Source organism: Schistocerca americana, chromosome 10 (genome assembly GCF_021461395.2).
Source record: "Schistocerca americana isolate TAMUIC-IGC-003095 chromosome 10, iqSchAmer2.1, whole genome shotgun sequence".
NCBI lineage: Eukaryota > Metazoa > Arthropoda > Insecta > Orthoptera > Acrididae > Schistocerca > Schistocerca americana.
The window spans coordinates 127,630,648-127,649,807 of NC_060128.1; the positions used below are offsets into that span (position 1 = coordinate 127,630,648).

General features: G+C 45.8%; 1 protein-coding gene across 1 annotated transcript; it reads left to right on the forward strand.

The window, feature by feature from the left end:
* Positions 1 to 16,687: 16,687 nt before the first annotated feature.
* Positions 16,688 to 17,473, forward strand: LOC124552294 (homeobox protein abdominal-A homolog; the record flags this gene model as incomplete). Its single annotated transcript, XM_047126570.1, has 2 exons — positions 16,688 to 16,748; positions 17,136 to 17,473. Coding segments are annotated over exons 1-2 (399 nt in total), but the record flags the coding sequence as incomplete, so codon positions are not given.
* Positions 17,474 to 19,160: the final 1,687 nt, after the last annotated feature.

Consider the following 19,160-nt stretch of genomic DNA (forward strand, 5'->3'; position numbering starts at 1 on the left):
TGGTAGAACGATGGGTTCGATGACGGTTTGGATGTACCGTGCACTATTCAGTGTCCCCTCGACGATCACCAGTGGTGTACGGCCAGTGTAGGGGATCGCTCCTCACACCATGATGCCGGGTGTTGGCCCTGTGTGCCTCGGTCTTATGCAGTCCTGATTGTGGCGCTCACCAGCACGGCGCCAAACACGCATACGACCATCATTGGCACCAAGGCAGAAGCGACTCTCATCGCTGAAGACGACACGTCTCCATTCGTCCCTCCATTCACGCCTGTCGCGACACCACTAGAGGCGGGCTGCACGATGTTGGGGCGTGAGCGGAAGACGGCCTAACTGTGTGCGGGACCGTAGCCCAGCTTCACGGAGACGGTTGCGAATGGTCCTCGCCGATACCCCAGGAGCAACAGTGTCCCTAATTTGCTGGGAAGTGGCGGTGCGGTCCCCTACGGCACTGCGTAGGATCCTACGGTCTTGGCGTGCATCCGTGCGTCGCTGCGGTCCGGTCCCAGGTCGACGGGCACGTGCATCTTCCGCCGACCACTGGCGACAACATCGATGTACTGTGGAGACCTCACGCCCCACGTGTTGAGCAATTCGGCGGTACGTCCACCCGGCCTCCCGCATGCCCACTATACGCCCTCGCTCAAAGTCCGTCAACTGCACATACGGTTCACGTCCACGCTGTCGCGGCATGCTACCAGTGTTAAAGACTGCGATGGAGCTCCGTATGCCACGGCAAACTGGCTGACACTGACGGCGGCGGTGCACAAATGCTGCGCAGCTAGCGCCATTCGACGGCCAACACCGCGGTTCCTGGTGTGTCCGCTGTGCCGTGCGTGTGATCATTGCTTGTACAGCCCTCTCGCAGTGTCCGGAGCAAGTATGGTGGGTCTGACACACCGGTGTCAATGTGTTCTTTTTTCCATTTCCAGGAGTGTATATATATATATATATATATATATATATATATATATATATATAAAATGGCGCTTCATCTCATCAGAATAGCAATAATGAGCATAACAAAGTAAGACAAAGCAAAGATGATGTTCTTTACAGGAAATGCTCAATATGTCCACCATCATTCCTCAACAATAGCTGTAGTCGAGGAATAATGTTGTCAACAGCACTGTAAAGCATGTCCGGAGCTATGGTGAGGCATTGGCGTCGGATGTTGTCCTTCAGCATCCCTAGAGATGTCGGTCGATCACGATTCACTTGCGACTTCAGGTAACCCCAAAGCCAATAATCGCACGGACTGAGGTTTGGGGACCTGGGAGGCCAAGCATGACGAAAGTGGCGGCTGAGCACACGATCATCACCAAACGACGCGCGCAAGAGATCTTTCACCCGGTATATATATATACTGAAGAGTCAAAGAAACAGGTACACCTGCCTAACATCGTGTAGTGCCGCGACACTTCGTGGCATGAACTCAGAAGAGTGTTTCTGGAGCCAATCTGTATCAGTCCTGGGCGTGTGGGGTGTGAGGTGTCGCATTGTCCTGCTGGAATTGACCAAGTCCGTCGGAATGCACAATGGACATGAACGGACACAGATGATCCGACAGGATACTTACGTACGTGTCCCCTGTCAGAGTCGTATCTCGACGTAACAGGGGTTCCATATCACTCGAACTGCACACACCGCACACCATTACAGAGCCTCCACGAGCCTGAACTTAGATCGATTTGCCACAGGGTATAGTGTGATCCATCGCCGCAAATCAATCAGTTCCAATCATCCCTTGTCCAGTGGAGTCGCTGTTTACCGAAACGTGTTGATTATGAGAAGCTATTCGACCACTGCACCGCATTCTGTTGAACTCCGTATGCACAATCATTGCGTTAGTTGGACTGTTGCAGCACTTAACAAGTCACGCGTGATTTCTTCTACTGATTTTATATGATGTTTTACAACTACCTTGCCCACTGATCAAGGGTCTTTGTCTGTCAGTACATCTACGCCAACACACACTCCAGAACGTTCTTCGAACAAACTTTATTTACCTTTCCACTCTCTAACAGCGCGAAGAAAAAATGAGCACTTAAATCTGCCTGTGTGAGGTATGATTTCTCTTGTTTTATTATGATGATTGCTGGTCATTTCTCCCTAAGTAGGTGGCGACAGTAAAATATTTTCACGTTTGCAGGAGAAAGCTGGTGATGGAAATTTCGTGAAAAAAATTCCGCCGCAACGAAAAACTCCCTTGTTTTAATGAGTGCCATCCCACGTCACTTATCAAACCCGTGAAATTCTGGCTATTTCGTTAGAATACAAATGGAGCTATACTTCTTGAAGTTATTCGATATCCTGCGTCATTCCTATCTGCTAAGAATGCCATTGTTGTTGTGGTCTTCAGTCCGGAGACTGGTTTGATGCAGCTTTCCATGCTACCCTATCCTGTGCAAGCTTCTTCATCTCCCAGGACTTACTGCAACCTACATCCTTCTGAATCTGCTTAGTGTATTCATCTCTTGGTCTCCCTCTACGATTTTTACCCTACACGCTGCTCTCCAAAGCTAAATTTATGATCCCTTGATGCCTCAGAACAAGTCCTACCAACCGGTCCCTTCTTCTTGTCAAGTTGAGCCACAAATTCCTCTTCTCCCCAATTCTATTCAATACCTCCTCATTAGTTATGTGAACTACCCATCTAATCTTCAGCATTCTTCTGTAGCACCACATTTCGAAAGCTTCTATTCTCTTCTTGTCCAAACTATTTATCGTCCGTGTTTCACTTCCATACATGGCTACACTCCATACAAATACTTTCAGAAACGACTTCCTGACACTTAAATCTATACTCGATGTTAACAAACTTCTCTTCTTCAGAAACACTTTCCTTGCCATCGCCACTCTACATTTTATATCCTCTCTACTTCGACCATCATCAGTTATTTTGCTCCCCAAATGGCAAAACTCATTTACTGCTTTAAGCGTCTCATTTCCTAATCTAATTCCCTCAGCATCACCCGATTTAATTCTACTACATTCCATTATCCTCGTTTTACTTTTGTTGATGTTCATCTTATATCCTCCTTTCAAGACACTGTCCATTCCATTCAACTGCTCTTCCAAGTCCTCTCCTGTCTCTGACAGGCGAACCTCAAAGTTTTTATTTCTTCTCCGTGGATTTTAATACCTACTCCGAACTTTTCTTTTGTTTCCTTTACTGCTTGCTCAATATACAGATTGAATAACATCGGGGAGAGGCTACAACCCTGTCTCCCTTCCCAACCACTGCTTCCCTCTCATGTCCCTCGACTCTTACAACTGCCATCTGGTTTCGGTACAAATTGTAAATAGCCTTTCGCTCCCTGTATTTTACTGCTGCCACCTTTAGAATGCCATACAGCACAGAAATACTCTGGCAGAGGACGAACAAGCGTAGTGTAGGCAATCTCTTCAATAGACCAGTTGCGTCTTATAAGTGTTCTGCTAGTAAGACGCAGTCTTTCGTTTGCCTTCCCAACAACATTGTCCGTATGATCGCTCCTAGTCAAATTGTTCGTAAATGTAATTTCTAGGTTATTTAGTCGAGCTGACAGCCTTTTAATTTGTGTCATTTATCGTGTAACCGAAATGTAACGAATGCGTTTTTGTACTCTTGTGGATGAACTCTCACTTTCCTTGGTAAGAGACAATTTCAATTTTTCGCACCATTCAGATATCGTATCTAAGTCATTTTGCAATTGGTTTTTATCTTCTGATGACTTTACGAAACGGTAAATGACAGCTTCGTCTACAAACTGTATTGAACGGCTGCTCAGATTATCTCCCAAATCGTTTAAGTATGTAAGTAACATAGAGGGCCTATTACGTTTCCTTGTTTTACTCAACAGTTTTCCATCGATTACTACGTACATGAGGTCTGCTTCGTTTCGGTTTAGCTGTGATTGTTCCTTCGCGTTTAAACTTCGCAGTTACATCACCAACAATCGAGTAGGGCAGCTGTAGAAGGGTTGAAATGTCCGTGAGGAAAGGTGGCGCAGTGGTTAGCATACTGGACTCGCATTCTGGAGGACGATGGTTCAGACCCGCGTCCGGCCATCCTGATTTAGGTTTTCCACGGTTGACCTAATTCGCTTGAGGCAATGCCGGGATGGTTCCTTTCAAAAGGCACGGCCTACTTCCTTCTCTAAGCCGATGGGGCCATGACCTCCGTGACGAATTTGTTAGTCGGGTGATATCCAATGACCAGACCACTCTCAAAGTCACTGAGCTGTCCTGACGGACCCGTTCTGCTGGTAGCGTTTGTGAACTGACAGCAGAATACTCCCCCTCCTCCACCGCGCGGGATTACCCGAGCGGTCTTAGGCGCTGCAGTCACAGATTGTGCGGCTGGTCCCGGCTTGCGCATTGCCATGTTGACAACCTGCCTCCATGGCTACGTGGGGTCCGTGCCGCACTCGAACCCTACCATCAGCCCTTAGCAACTGAAATTGGGACTCATCTGGCCAGGCCAAGCTTTTCCCGTCATCTAGGATCCAACCAATTGGCTCAGGAGAGGCACTGTAGGCAATGTTGTGTTCTTATCTAGCACTAGATATGCCAGATTCCACAAGGTGCATTTAGCTGTGTATAAATTTACTTGTGACAGACCTATTTGTAATTCTGACAATCCTGTGCGGAGTGTTCAGTACACTCTCCACTAAAGTGTTAGCATGGCATGAGTAATGAGAACGTATAACCAAAAACATTTTTACATATCTGAAGGTGACAGTTTGTATCTGCCGAAACGGGTCAAAAAAAAAAAGTTTCGAAAACGATCTTGGCTACAAAAAAAATGTTTAAAATATATACGCGTCCCTTCTCCTCTTTTCTCATTAGGAGAAACTTCAGTCAAATTGTTAATGTTAACTGCGTTTAGAAAATGGCTATATTTGGCGGCTACTTGTTTAATTATCTCGTTAGAGGATTATACACGCTTGCGCAGATCCTGGATTCGGTTCCGCAGAGGGTTGGAGGGGGTGACGCTATGTGACTGTAAAGTATTTCTGGAATGTCCACGTACGTGCGAACAAAGGATACAACTTAAGAAACTTCTTCAGGTTGATCTGCCGTGCGGGATTAGCCGAGCGGCCTCAGGCGCTGCAGTCACGGACTGTGCGGCTGGTCCCGTCGGAGGTTCGAGTCCTCCCTCGGGCATGGGTGTGTGTGTTTGTCCTTAGGATAATTTAGGTTAAGTAGTGTGTAAGCTTAGGGACTGATGACCTTAGCAGTTAAGTCCCATAAGATTTCACATACATTTGAACATTTTTGAACTCCCCTCCTCCTTTCGTACTGGCGGTCAAGTGACTCAGTTTCCCATTACGTAAGGTTGTCGGGATACGTTTGATAATTATATTCCGCTTCCCGACGATTCTGCGGAGAAACTCCTTTAGCAGCCAGCAGACAAAAAAATACCGCGCCGTGCAGGGAAGAAAGCGATTGTGGCGGAGAGAGCTGAGTGCTCGAATACGACGCCAGAGTTGCATGGTGCGCCCGCAGATGGCCGGGTAAGAAGCGGCGCGACGTCCCGGCCACGCTGGCGACCGCGTCGCGTGTTTTACGAGGCGTGGCGCCGTGATTTACGACTGCGAAGTGGCGGCGACCGGCAGAGACCAGCGGGCAGAGGCCGGCGCGCAGACCCCGCGGCGGTTCCCACACTCACCACGGCGAGCGGCGCCGCGATTCACGGGCACAATGCGAGGCACGTCTCTAAAGCGACGGCCTCCTCCATATACTAGGCGCTAAAGCTGATTACGACCTCCACAAACGCGCACTTTCTTAAATATCACCATCTCCTTACCAGGAAAGTACTCCAGCTTGAACAGCTAAAACAAAATAAAAAGACACTCCAGTTTTCCACCATGCCTGTTATATGATCACTGCCATTTATGCCACTACCAGCTGCTTTCGTCCGTTTGCCATTTTCATGTATATACAACTCGTAGTTGTACACCTTCACCAGGTGATCAAAAACTCAGTATAAATTTGAAAACTGAATAAATCACGGAATAATGTAGACAGAGAGGTACAAATTGACACACGTGCTTGGAATAACATGGGGTTTTATTAGAACCAAAAAAATTCAAAAGTTCAAAAAATGTGCGACGGATGGCGCTTCATCTGATCAGAATAGCAATAATTAGCATAACAAAGTAAGACAAAGTAAAGATGATGTTCTTTACAGGAAATTCTCAATATGTCCACCATCATTCCTCAACAATAGCTGTAGTCGAGGAATAATGTTGTCAACAGCATTGTAAAGCATGTCCGGAGTTATGGTGAGGCATTGGCGTCGGGTGTTGTCTTTCAGCATCCCTAGAGATGTCGGTAAATCACGATACACTTGCGACTTCAGGTAACCCCAAAGCCAATAATCGCACGGACTGAGGTCTGGGGACCTGGGAGGCCAAGCATGACGAAAGTGGCGGCTGAGCACACGATCATCACCAAACGACGCGCGCAAGAGATCTTTCACGCGTCTAGCAATATAGGGTGGAGCGCCATCCTGCATAAACATCGTACGTTCCAGCAGGCGTTTATCAGCCAGGCTGGGGATGTTGCCATTCTGTAACATATCGGCGTGCCTCTCACCCGTCACGGTAGCAGTCACTTACGTTTTGCTGTCCAGCGCCATCTGTCGGACATTTTGTGAACTTTGTTTTTTTTTTTGGTTCTAATAAAACCCCATGTCATTCCAAACGTGTGTGTCAATTTTTACCTCTCTATCTACATTATTCCGTGGTTTATTAAGTTTTCAAATCTATACTGACTTTTTGATCACGCGGTACACCTGTCACTGCAGTACGTAACCGCTGTCACTGTAAACACGACCCAGAACAAGTTTCCCTATTTGTCAGCGTTTTAAAATAACATTACTGCCTTAGTGACATACGTACGTAAACGTAAACACTAATAATATATCTTACAGAACGTCGTACTACATGGTTTCTACATTTACATACAGAGTGACAGTTATTGAACTAAATGAAGTAAAATTACCATAACTTCTGAAGAGTTTGCCTTAGGACGTTCAAACTGCACGGTTGGCTGCGGGTCATGATGGGTATTGGTATGCGTATGCATGGTTTGGTTCAGCGACGAAGCCCACATTCTTTTGGATGGGATCGTCAATAAGCAGAACTGGCGCATTTGGGAGACAGAGAATCCGAATTTCGCGATCGAGAAGTCCCTTCACCCTCACTGGTGACTATGTGGTGTGCAATGTTCAGTCACGGAGTAATCAGTGTGATATTCCTTTATGGCACGGTGACTACCGAACGTTACGCGAAGGTTTTGGAAGATGATTTGATCCCATTGTCCAAAGTCACCCTGACTTCGACAAGATGTGATTGATGCAAGACGGAGCTCGACCCACAGAAGTAGGAGTGTTGCTCCGGGAGGAGCACTTTGGGGGACCGCATTCTGGCTATCCAGAGGCCACTAGCATGGGCCTCGATTGGCCCCCATATCCTCCGGATCTGAACATGTGCGACTCCTTCTTGTGGGGCTGTACTAAAGAAAAGGTGTACAGTAATTACCTCAAAACCATTGTTGAGCTAAAAACAGTCATTCAGGAGGTCATTGGCGGCATCTATTTTTCGACACATCAGCGGGCCATGCAGGATTTTGCTGTTCGTCTGCGCCACATCATCGCCAGTGATGGCAGGCATATCGAACCTAAATCTGAATATCGGTCGTGACGTTTACAAGGTGAATGAAGTATATGCATGCCGTAGTTCGTAACTAGTTTACGCTTTCTTTCATATAGTTCAGTAATTGTCAGCCTGTGCATACTCCGCAAACTACCGTACGGTGCATGGCGGAGGGTAGCCTGTACCACAACTGTTCGTTTCCTTTTTTCTTTCATTCACAAATAGAGAGATAGAGAGAAAGAGAGAGAGAGAGAGAGAGAGAGAGAGGGAGAGAGAGAGGAAAAAACTAATCTCTATATAACTCCACATGAGCCCCAATTGCTCGAATTTCATTATCGTAGCTATAACGGGAAATGCATGTTAGCAGCAGTAGAATCGTTCTGCAGTCAACTTCAGATGCCGGTTCTCCATACTTTCTCAGCAGCGTTCCTCGGAAAGAATGTCGCCTTCCCTCCAGGGATTCCCATTTGAGTTCCCGAAGCATCTCCGTAACACTTCTTGCGTTTTCTTCAAACTTACCGATAACAAACCTAGTATCCCGCCCCTGAATTCCTTCTATGTCTTTCTTTAAGCCGGCCAAGTGCGAATCCAAAACACTCGAGCAGTACTCAAGAATAGGTCGTACGAGCGTTCTACGTGGGGTCTGCTTTAAACACGAAGCACACGTACCCAAAATTCTCCCACTAAATCGAAGTCGATCATACGTCATCCCTAACACAACTCTCACATGCTCCTTACGTTTCGTATACCTTTGCAATGTTGGGTCAACAGGACACTAATAATCCTGCTCCAATATTATGGGTTGGTTTTTCCTAATCATCCGCATTAACTTACATTTTTCCACATTTATAGCCGGCTACCATACATCACACCAATCGTGGATGTCGTAACCCAAGACGCTCTACAGAATGTTCCATGGCCTGCTCGATCACCAGATCTGTCTGCAGCTCCAGCGTCATCCACAAACAGCATTAACAGTCTCTGATCGAGCGTGGTGGCCCACTACTCAGCGCATAGGACTCGCGTTCGGGAGAACGACGGTTCAAACCCGCGTCCGGCCATGCCGATTTAGATTTCCCGTGATTGTCCTAAATCGCTTCGGGCAAATGCCTGGATGCGTACTTTGAAAGGGCACGGCCGACTTCTCTCCCCATCCTTCCATAATCCGATGGGACCGATGACCTCGCTGTTTGGTTCCCTCCCCGAAAGTAACTAACCAACTGTCCTTGTATTGACCGACTGAGTGCAACAGGAATGGAACTCCGTCCCACAAACTGACATCCGACACCTGTACAACATAATGCATGCATGTTTACATGCAATCATTCAACCTTCTGTGTATTACACCGGTTATTAATGTACTAGCATTTCACATTTCTAATGGCTTACCTCGCGCCTACGTTAACCTATGAACTTGCAATGTTAAACACTTAAATATGTTATCCAGACGAAATTTCGTTATCGTTAATTGTTTTTTGGTGTTACAGTTTTTTTTCAACAGGTTATATTGGTCCCATTCAGATATCTTTGCATATGTGCTGTCAATTTCGATGCTCTTATGATACTTCCCGGTACTACACGACCTGATAACCAAGCTAAGTGCTAGAATATGAATCTGTAGAGCTTCCAGATCTATAGCCCATACGCGTGAAAACACTATACACAGCTGAGGGGAGATATATTTACACTGTCCGTTAGGCTGCAGCACTTCCCATTCGAAGAGCTCACCGAGGAGGAGTTTCGAGGCAAAAAAAGTATTTGTTCCTTTTTTCGCGGAGCGCTCGCAAAGGAGTGAGAATACCTCAGCAGGGAAAGCGTCACCCGCACCCCGCCGCTCTGACCTGCGCGAGAAAAAGAGTAGAAAGTCCAGCCTGTCCCTGCCGCATTCTTCCGTGGGACACAAAGGGGTGCGACACCGCGTGAGGCGAGAGGGGTTGCGTCACGCAGATTTACGGGAGGCGACGCCTGGCCGCACAAAAGAGCCGGCAGGCCTTTGTCTCGCGTCGCAGCGCCGAACTTTCTAACTCTTCCGGGCCCTCGCGGTGGTCCAGCGCAGCCCTCCCTCGTATTTGTACCTGCGTGAGCGCAGGCAAACGACAGACGTCTCTCAAGTCAAGCCGACTATGTTTAAAAAAGGAATTCTCAAGTGACCAGCATTGCCGGCCACTAACGTGTAAGTGCCGGGTTCCATTCCCAGTTTGATGACATTAGGTCGTATGTTAGAGATAAAACCTGGAAATGACTGTCATGTAAACATTTTGTCGAAGCAAGCGGTACGGCACCTCGGTAAGTCTAAACTCAAGACTGACTGCCTCATGATCCACAGACACTGTCGAGGTGGGGTGGCTTGCGCTCCTCAACGATACAGACAGCCGTACCGTAGGTGTAATCACAACGGAGGGTTATCTTTGGACAAACCCGAAAATAAACGTGAGGTTCTTGGAGACGGGCAGAAACGTTTCCGGTAGTTCCAGGGATGATTGACTGATACGGCCTTGTAACATGAGTCATCTTCGCTATGCTAGGCTGGAACTGTGAACTGTCTAAAGCAATGGCAAACTACAGTCGTTACTTTTCTGGAGAACTTGCAGCTGTACTATGTGGTTAAATGATGATGGCATCCTGTTGGATAAAATATTCCTTAGGTAAAACAGCCCCGCTTTCGGAACTCCAGGCGGGGACTAATCAGCAGTATGTTACCATCAGGAAGAGTATACGTGCAACGTGCACAGTACGGCCCATGTCATTTGCGTAAAGAGTTTAATATTGAGATTTGTAAAAGTAGCCGGCCGAAGTGGCCATGCGGTTAAAGGCGCTGCAGTCTGGAACCGCGAGACTGCTACGGTCGCAGGTTCGAATCCTGCCTCGGGCATGGATGTTTGTGATGTCCTTAGGTTAGTTAGGTTTAACTAGTTCTAAGTTCTAGGGGACTAATGACCTCAGCAGTTGAGTCCCATAGTGCTCAGAGCCATTTTTTTTTTTTTTATAAAACTAGGACTTAACGTCACAGCTTCTTGGAGCAAAACGTACGATCCTATCCACTATCAAAAATCACTGTGGCCAGTGTGATTTTGGGACGCCATCCTCCAACTGTTTCTTGGAGAGCTCATGCTTTAAGAACCACGACCTTAGCTCTATCACACTCTGTACCTGTTCGACATAGATCGATAGTGCTCACACAAAGAAGACACATGTGCAATTCATTAAGGCAATGCGAATAATTACGGAATGTGTTCGGTGTACAAGCACGCTATGGCTTCCTGTTCTCAGCAATATCCCATCTCCAGAAGATAAGAATCTCTGCTGAAGGTCTGACAGCTCATTCAAAAGAATCCTTAATTGCTCATTCATCAGCATACGAGGGGCGTTTGGAAAGTCCGTGCAAAAATAAAAACTACGTAAGTGTTTGGGGTAAACCTTTTTTATTTTAACGACATAGTCTCCTTATACACTTCGTCCAACACTGTTCTGATTGTTGATCCCTTGCGAATAATAGGAATTGTCCAAGTCTGCAAAATAGCTATTAGTTGCTGCCATCACATTCTCCTTGAATATAATCTTTGTCCCATCAGCCATTTCTTCAAATTGGGGAACAGATAGTAGTCCGAGGGAGCCAAGTCCTGAGAATAGGGGGGATGTGAAACGAGTTGGAACCCTATTTCCATTAATTTTGCGACCATAACTGCTGAGGTGTGTGCTGGTGCATTGTCGTTATGGAAAAGGACATTTTTGCGGTCAAACCGTCGGCGTTTTTCTTGCAGCTCGATTTTAAAACGGTTCTATAACGATGAATAATATGCACCTGTAATAGTTTTACCCTTTTCCAGATAGTCGATGAGGATTATCCCTTGCGAATCCCAAAAGACAGTCGCCATAACCTTTCCGGCCGAAAAAATGGTCTTCGCTTGTTTTGGTGCAGATTCTTCCTTGGTAACCCATTGTTTAGATTGTTGTTTGGTCTCAGGAGTATAGTTATGCATCCATGTTTCATCCACAGAGACGAAACGGCGCTTAAAGTCCTGCGGATTCTTCCTGAACAGCTGCAAACAATCCTTGCAACACATCTTGCGGATAGCTTTCTCATGTCCAAATGTTTATGGAAAACATTATGTACCCATTCATTCGAGATGCCCACAGCACCAGCAATCTCACGCACCTTAACTCTTCTGTCATCCATGACCATATCATGAATTTTATCAGTGATTTCTTGAGTCGTAATCTCCATAGGGCGTCCAGAACGTTCAGCATCACTTGTGCCCATATGGCCACTCCAAAAATTTTGAAACCACTTGTAAACAATTCTAACCGAAGGTACAGAGTCACCGTAATATGTATCATGCTTCTATTTAGTCTTCTGAGGCGTTTTGTCTTTCATAAAGTAATGTTTGATCACCACATGAAATTCATTTTCGTCCATTTTTTGACAATCATTTGACTTCCTTGCCAAACACAAAGAAATAGACCAATATGACTGAAACTTTGTGTGCGTTCTTTCCAAAGATGCTGCTAACTAAACACGACCTCGCTATGAGCCGGTGGTGCCATCTCTCGGACTTCGAACGGACTTTTCAAATGTCCCTCTTATTACACAAGCAGAAAGCTAACGCTTGAGGTGAAGGAAACCGTCGAGTCACAGAACAACCAACCATCTGCATTCCTCTTTCTCTGTCTCTCACTTATGGAAAATCCAGCGCGTACAGTCAACAGTGGTCCGCAAACGTCTGTTGAGAACCCTTCAATGCGGATACGGCGATTCGATCTCCCCAGATGTCAGTGGACGGTCATGCACCGGATTCGAACCGGAGAAGGCGGATATGGTTACCTAATGTACAAGTTCTGCAAACTGTAAAACACTTATACAGCGTCACGATGATGAACCACGGGGTGGAAACTCATTGTGCCACAGTTAATTATTTAAAAAATCGATTAATGCAATATACGTTATTGCCATTGTTAGATAAAATCACTTGATAATAAAGGTACGATCTAAATTTGAAGGTACTACTTGAAACATGATCAAAAACTTACATTTTCTGCGAAACTGTGTTTACCCCGACACAAGGAAGGTCATAATTTAACGTTCTGTCGACACAGTGGTCATTAGAGTGTCACTGCAGTGATAGAATGTTAGGAAAATACTAAGGAAATGCAGTCAGTTTTCTAAGACGCTCCTGCGACCAATTCTAGAATATTGCCCAAGTGTTTGGGACCCGTACCAAATAGAAACAACTGGAGATAATGAACGTGTACAGAGCAGGAGAGGCGAATGTTGTCAAGTTTGTTTGATCCGTGGACTAGCGTCACGGCGATGTTAAAGAAATTGAACTGTCAGCACTGAAAAAATAGACAAAGGCTATCAAACTATCCCTGAAAGCCTAGTTATAAGGTTCCTTGGATCAGCTTTGATGACTGCAACTACCTATGTACCGCTGCAGTGGGGATCGCGAGGACAAGATTATACCAATTACAGAGCACAGATGCGTACGAGCAATCATTCTTCTCGCGGTCCATACGTGAATGGAACGGAAAGAAGCCGTAATAGCTGGTGCAAAGCGCAATACCCTCTGCCATGTACTTCACTGCGGTTTGCACAGTATGGATGTACAGGCTGGATGCGGATATAGATGTTGTACCTCCTGTTTTCGTACATATGACGAGGGAACCAATAATTTTTTGCGTGCGAATCTTACAATAATTCCGTTTTTGGAGGGATGGCGGGGGTACTTTCCGTGGTGGTTCCATAGCAGTGAGTGAGTTTCAGGCAGTTTTCGAACAAAAGCAAAATGTGAACCGTTTTGCGCCTTATTACTCACGGCAGCTTCCCTCTTGCAACATTTTGCTGTCCCCTAGAATGAAAAGGTGACAAAAATAAAAGCTTTCTCAGGACGCAGAAAATATTTAACGTAAGTCGCAGAACACGTCAAATAGCGATACGAAACTGAGCACTTCAAAATAATTGAAGCTTCCGAATGACGATTAGCTAACTGAATCCAAATTGCATTCGGTAGAGATCTCTAATTAGAGAACCTGTCAGTCCGCTAGGAGGAAAGTAATCTTCGTTAGTTCTGAAATATCCCTCGTACGATACAAATAATATTTTTATATTGTCTGTATCCGAGTAATCTGTGGAGGGGAGAAGCATCACGTAAGCTAAGTTCAGCATCACTGGTGTCGCAGGGGTGAGAGAAAATAATACCCTTGGGCCATTGTAAGGAATGTGTGTCCATTCTCTTTAACAACGGAGTGAAGCCACAGGAATTCTAAGTGGGTGGATGTAGATATCTTATCGAGCCGTTGCTTTTATGTTCAGATGACTTAGATTCTATACCAGCAGGCTTGCTTTACCGTGTTCTCCCAGCTTCACACTCCTGGATGATCCGCTGTCCCGAAGCAGACCTTGTGCTGGTCTCGAATGTCACCATCAACTTTCAGTCCACAGTGGTATCTGGCAACAAACATAGACAAACATTTCGTCATCAGGCTTGTAAGAAACATTTCGCAACACACAATGAAATAGATCTAAAAAATATGCTTATTAGGTTTTTAGTTGTTACCTAGAAATGCAGCGCCATCTGTGTGATTACTGAAGGGTGGCCGTGCGGTTCTGGGCGCTACAGTCTGGAGCCGAGCGACCGCTACGGTCGCAGGTTCGAATCCTGCCTCGGGCATGGGTGTGTGTGGTGTCCTTAGGTTAGTTAGGTTTAATTAGTTCTAAGTTCTAGGCGACTGATGACCTCGGAAGTTGAGTCGCATAGTGCTCAGAGCCATTTGAACCATTTTGAACTAAAGTGTGACACCAATAAATAAGTTCACTGTCGCTAATCTCCATTTAGAATACCCTTGAGTTTCTATTGAAAGTGATGGCATTTCTCAGGAAACCTTAGTTTCCGTTGGTATAATTAATGAAAAACACGATCTGGTCCACTAGTTTTTTTTTATTAATGATGGCCGATTTCGGTCTGATTAACAGACAATTCTCTAATTTAGTGCTGCAAGGTGCGGTTTGTCACTCAAATTGCATCTTTCAGCAGTAGAACTGACAAAGACCCGCTAGTAATATTGCTTTCGTCATCATTAATTTAAAGAGAGATAAAATGGTCACCTAGGCGGCCTTTTTCATTGATTAATTTTCTTTTGGTTTCTGTTCGTAAAATTCTTAAATGACTTTTGCGACAGTTTAGAGTTCTCCTTTGGACGAAGTTTCATCATCGGAGTGTCACATGTCCCAAAACTGTTTTTATAGGTTAGACTTCACTGTGGACAGGCTGGGAGAGGCGAAGAAGATCACATTGGATTAGGATATGGTTACATGTATCTGTCGTGTAGTTACATTCAAAGAAAAGATTAAAAGCATTGCCAGAACTTTAATTGAATCAAAGAAGAATGGAAATTGAAAACGTTCTAAGTACGACTTTTTCACAAAACGCGTTTTCAGTACTGTTATATTCTCGGTACTCTGTTGTATATCTACACACTTGATACAGGTGCCGCATCAAGGAGAAAGTGTTTTAGATATGAATTAGTAGGTGGTGCACGGTCTTTGAGCCAAGTAATGCTTACCTCTGCTGTTCCAAAATTTAAAATATGTGAGAAATGGTTTTTGTTGCCTTCATTACTACCGGTTAGAAACTTACTGCTTTATTTCTGTACTTAAATTGCCACAAATAAAACATTGTGTTGTGACGGGGCAAGACAGCCAACTTACAATGAGAGGAAGCCGAAAGGCACGCGTTAAGCTCACGCAGATTGGCGTGAGGTCTGGAACAGTTAAAGGAATTAATAGTAGCAAATAAAGTACGTAGTTGATATAATACTTAACTTTAATCCACAATTGTAGAACATCTCTCTTGACGGTACATGTTATAACCACAATATAAAGTAATATCAAATGCTATGGCGCCTTGCTAGGTCGTAGCAAATGTAGCTGAAGGCTGTGCTAACTATCGTCTCGGCAAATGAGAGCGTAGTTGTCAGTGATCCATCTCTGGCAAAGTCGGCTGTACAACTGGGGCGAGTGCTAGTAAGTCTCTCTAGATCTGCCGTGTGGCGGCGCTCGGTCTGCAATCACTGACAGTGGCGACACGCGGGTCCGACGTATACTAATGGACCGCGGTCGATTTAAAGGCTACCACCTAGCAAGTGTGGTGTCTGGCGGTGACACCACACATTGTGTCTCAGTATGTATGGGACGTGGTAGAAAATCTTTGTTTTTGGCCCTTACTAGTATTCCCAAACGCTTTTCTTGTATGGCACTTTGAGTGTTCTTGATACAGCATTTATTTACTAATTTGTCTCATTATTTTTTACTATGATGTACTTTGGTTTTCATTCTCCTGACATAGGCGGTTACAGCGTTATCCATTTCGAACGCAGATGAGAAGTATACCTCTGCGTCTGGGACATGAACCCAAATTATTAGAATAGAAATCCGAGGTAACAAAATGATAAAGAGAAATCTAAAAGAGTCATCTCAGAACTCATCCGAAGTCAGTTTTGGAGGCTGTGTAAAACTCAAACCTGTGACTTTGGACAGTTGCATGAACTCTGCTCAGCTGCATACGATTCCAGCATGTTAAGCACCATAGCAACTTACTTAGCCTTATCGATGGGGTCTGCGAAGAAAGGACCTGTGGGTTTTAGTGTTGTTTCAGTAACGAGTCAATTGGAGATGGGGCACAGGCTCGGAAGGTGGAAGCAAGGTGAAGGCATTCAGCTGCCTCCTTTCGAAAGGAGCAGTTCCGATAAGGCTTTAAGTGGTTAATGGGAGACGCGGGATGCCTAAATTTGTGTGGCTTGACGCCTCCAAAAAGGAGGATAAATCTGAGTTTAGCTTCACAACGACGACGAGTCATTGGGGACGGACTAGGATTGTGAAGGATAGAGAAGAGCTACAGCTGTCAGCTTTTCGAAGGAACCATTATGATATTGGCCTAAGGTGATTTCCCATTATGTCTAAATTTGGATGGCAGGACGAACAGCTGAAGTCCACCCAAAAGAGGAGAGGGATCTCAACCTTTAACGACTCACGACTATGAATCATTATGGACACTGATTGTGGGTGGCTGGAGGAGGATATCGACTGTGGTGTTCTGAAAGGAATCAGTACACTTACCTTAAATTACTTAATTAGCTGTGTCGGCCTTTGTAACATCATTCTCCAGTACAAGCATGCAATGTCTTACAAATAGCGGCACCTCATTCAGCCCCTCCGCCTAAAAGCGACTCTAGTGCACTCAAGTGTACTGCCTGGATCAATTTTTCTTGAAGACAATTGAGACGAAGATCGTCGTCATACCAGGCACTGAAAGATACCCTGTTGTTGACATAGCGTTGAACTTGGATCTCCTTTCTTTACAGAACGGTTAATGTAGACTGCGATGGAGTAACCATTATTAGATATTTTTATTATGGCTGTTGGAATGTGTATTGTGTACATGTGTCGTGACGAACTGTGTAACACAGTGTCCCTTTTGGACTTTTCTGTTGCAGGGCCCAACGGCTGCCCACGGCGACGCGGCCGGCAGACCTACACGCGCTTCCAGACGCTGGAGCTGGAGAAAGAATTCCACTTTAACCACTACCTGACGCGACGCCGGCGGATCGAAATCGCCCACGCGCTCTGCCTTACGGAGCGCCAGATCAAGATCTGGTTCCAGAACCGCCGCATGAAGCTCAAGAAGGAGCTGCGCGCGGTCAAGGAGATCAACGAGCAGGCGCGCCGCGAGCGCGAGGAGCAGGACCGCCTGAAGCAGCAGCAGGAGAAGAAGCTGGAGCAGCAGCAACAACAACAGCAACAACAGCAACAGCAGCAGCAGCAACAGCAGCAGCAGGCGCCGCCGCAGCAGCCGCCGCAGCAGCACCACACCATCAGCCACCATCTGCACGACCAGCACAAGCTGGGGCTGGAGAAGGCCCCTCCGGGCGCGGACCTGCTGAAGGCGGTGGCCAAGGTGCCCACCTAGATGCCGGAGCCACTCTGCGACCTGCCGCTGGACGAGCTGCTGCCCACGGCCACGCCTCCAGCTCCAGCCTGGACCGGGTTCCCCTACTTCCAGTAGGGCCGCCGCTCTGGCCACGGCAGGTTCCAGAGGGACCCCGTATCCGCCCGCCGGATAACGCTACTACGGAAGCAGTGGTACCAGCAAGGTCCTGAGGCCTTCCAAGAGAGAACTCAACTCCGGAGTCGAGAGGAACCCTCGCCAGTTCGATGATCAGGAATCGAGGTGAAAGACGCGACTAGCACAACTCGACGAGATTGTGACTCAAGTCTGCTAGCTGCAGACGAACGAAGAGGAGGACATATCACTGAGGGTCGTGCCTCTAAGAAACGAGCAATGAAATTTGGTAGTTGAGATTTTATGCACCAGAATCGATGAACTTTCTCAACCTGACTCTGCAAGAATTAGAGGTAATCGATACCCCAGCAACATTCCACAGCCTCCTGAGCTTCTACATCGCTTGACGATTCTCATCAGCTGATCACCGTCCTCTTCGACTCGTGGAAACTCACCGTTGGTCAGCATTCGCGAAACGTGTGTGTGATGGGAGAGAAAGAGAACAACATTACTTTTGGGAGGAATTACTTCAAAGTAGCGGCTCACTGACTTTGTCTCTTGGAAGGACATTGTCTCTAGGAAGCAATGTCTGGTTGCACTGTAGTGCCAAGTACTTACAGTTTTTTTGTGTAGATATAGGGTACGTTGCAATAGTACTCTTCTTGATAAGTGCTTAGTATTTATTGCCTAACGTTCTACATTTATGGTAAAGAGAATGTGACTGGAACAATATTTTAGAACTCTTCCCAGTTTAAGACAGCATCGACGTTCTCGCTTTTACACGATTGCCAAGTTCTGCATTGTTGTTGCCAGGTGAGACTTCCCCACTGAACTTTCTGGGTGAAGCATTTTTCGTTGTGAAGACCTCCCTCGCCAGGCATCATTTCCAAGTACTTTAACCGTAAATCGTAACGTAATGTGACTGTGATATAACAAAGAAAGCTCAGTAAACAACAGACATCTAGAGAGAGAGACTGAAACCACAACATGAAGAGAGGACGAACCGGAACATCGCTGTCTTCTGACTCCTCCTCTGCAGCCTTTGAAGCAGGAATAATCACCAAACAGGAGAGACTGAATTTTCAAAAGAGGAGTATGAAGACAATAAATGGAATGTGTGAATACTGTTCCGGTATATGATTACTCTTCAGTTGTGGAAACTTTCTCTTTCATGTCCTAAGCGGAAGCGCACTGCCTCTATGAGAAAGAGTGTCATAGATTCGAAAATGTGTTCTTTTTTCGATATATTTTATTTTTATTTAATTCTTATCTGACGTATTTTAACACGTGTTTTCGGAGTAAGTAGTTCTGTTTGGACATCATTTTATGTACAGTGTCTAATCTGTTAAGTTTGGCATCAACAAAGGTTGTTTTTCTGGTTTACTCCTAGGAAAGTTTGATATTTAATTGGTTAATGCTGACATAAGAACCTTCTATGGCACACCGCGTCTGTTATTAT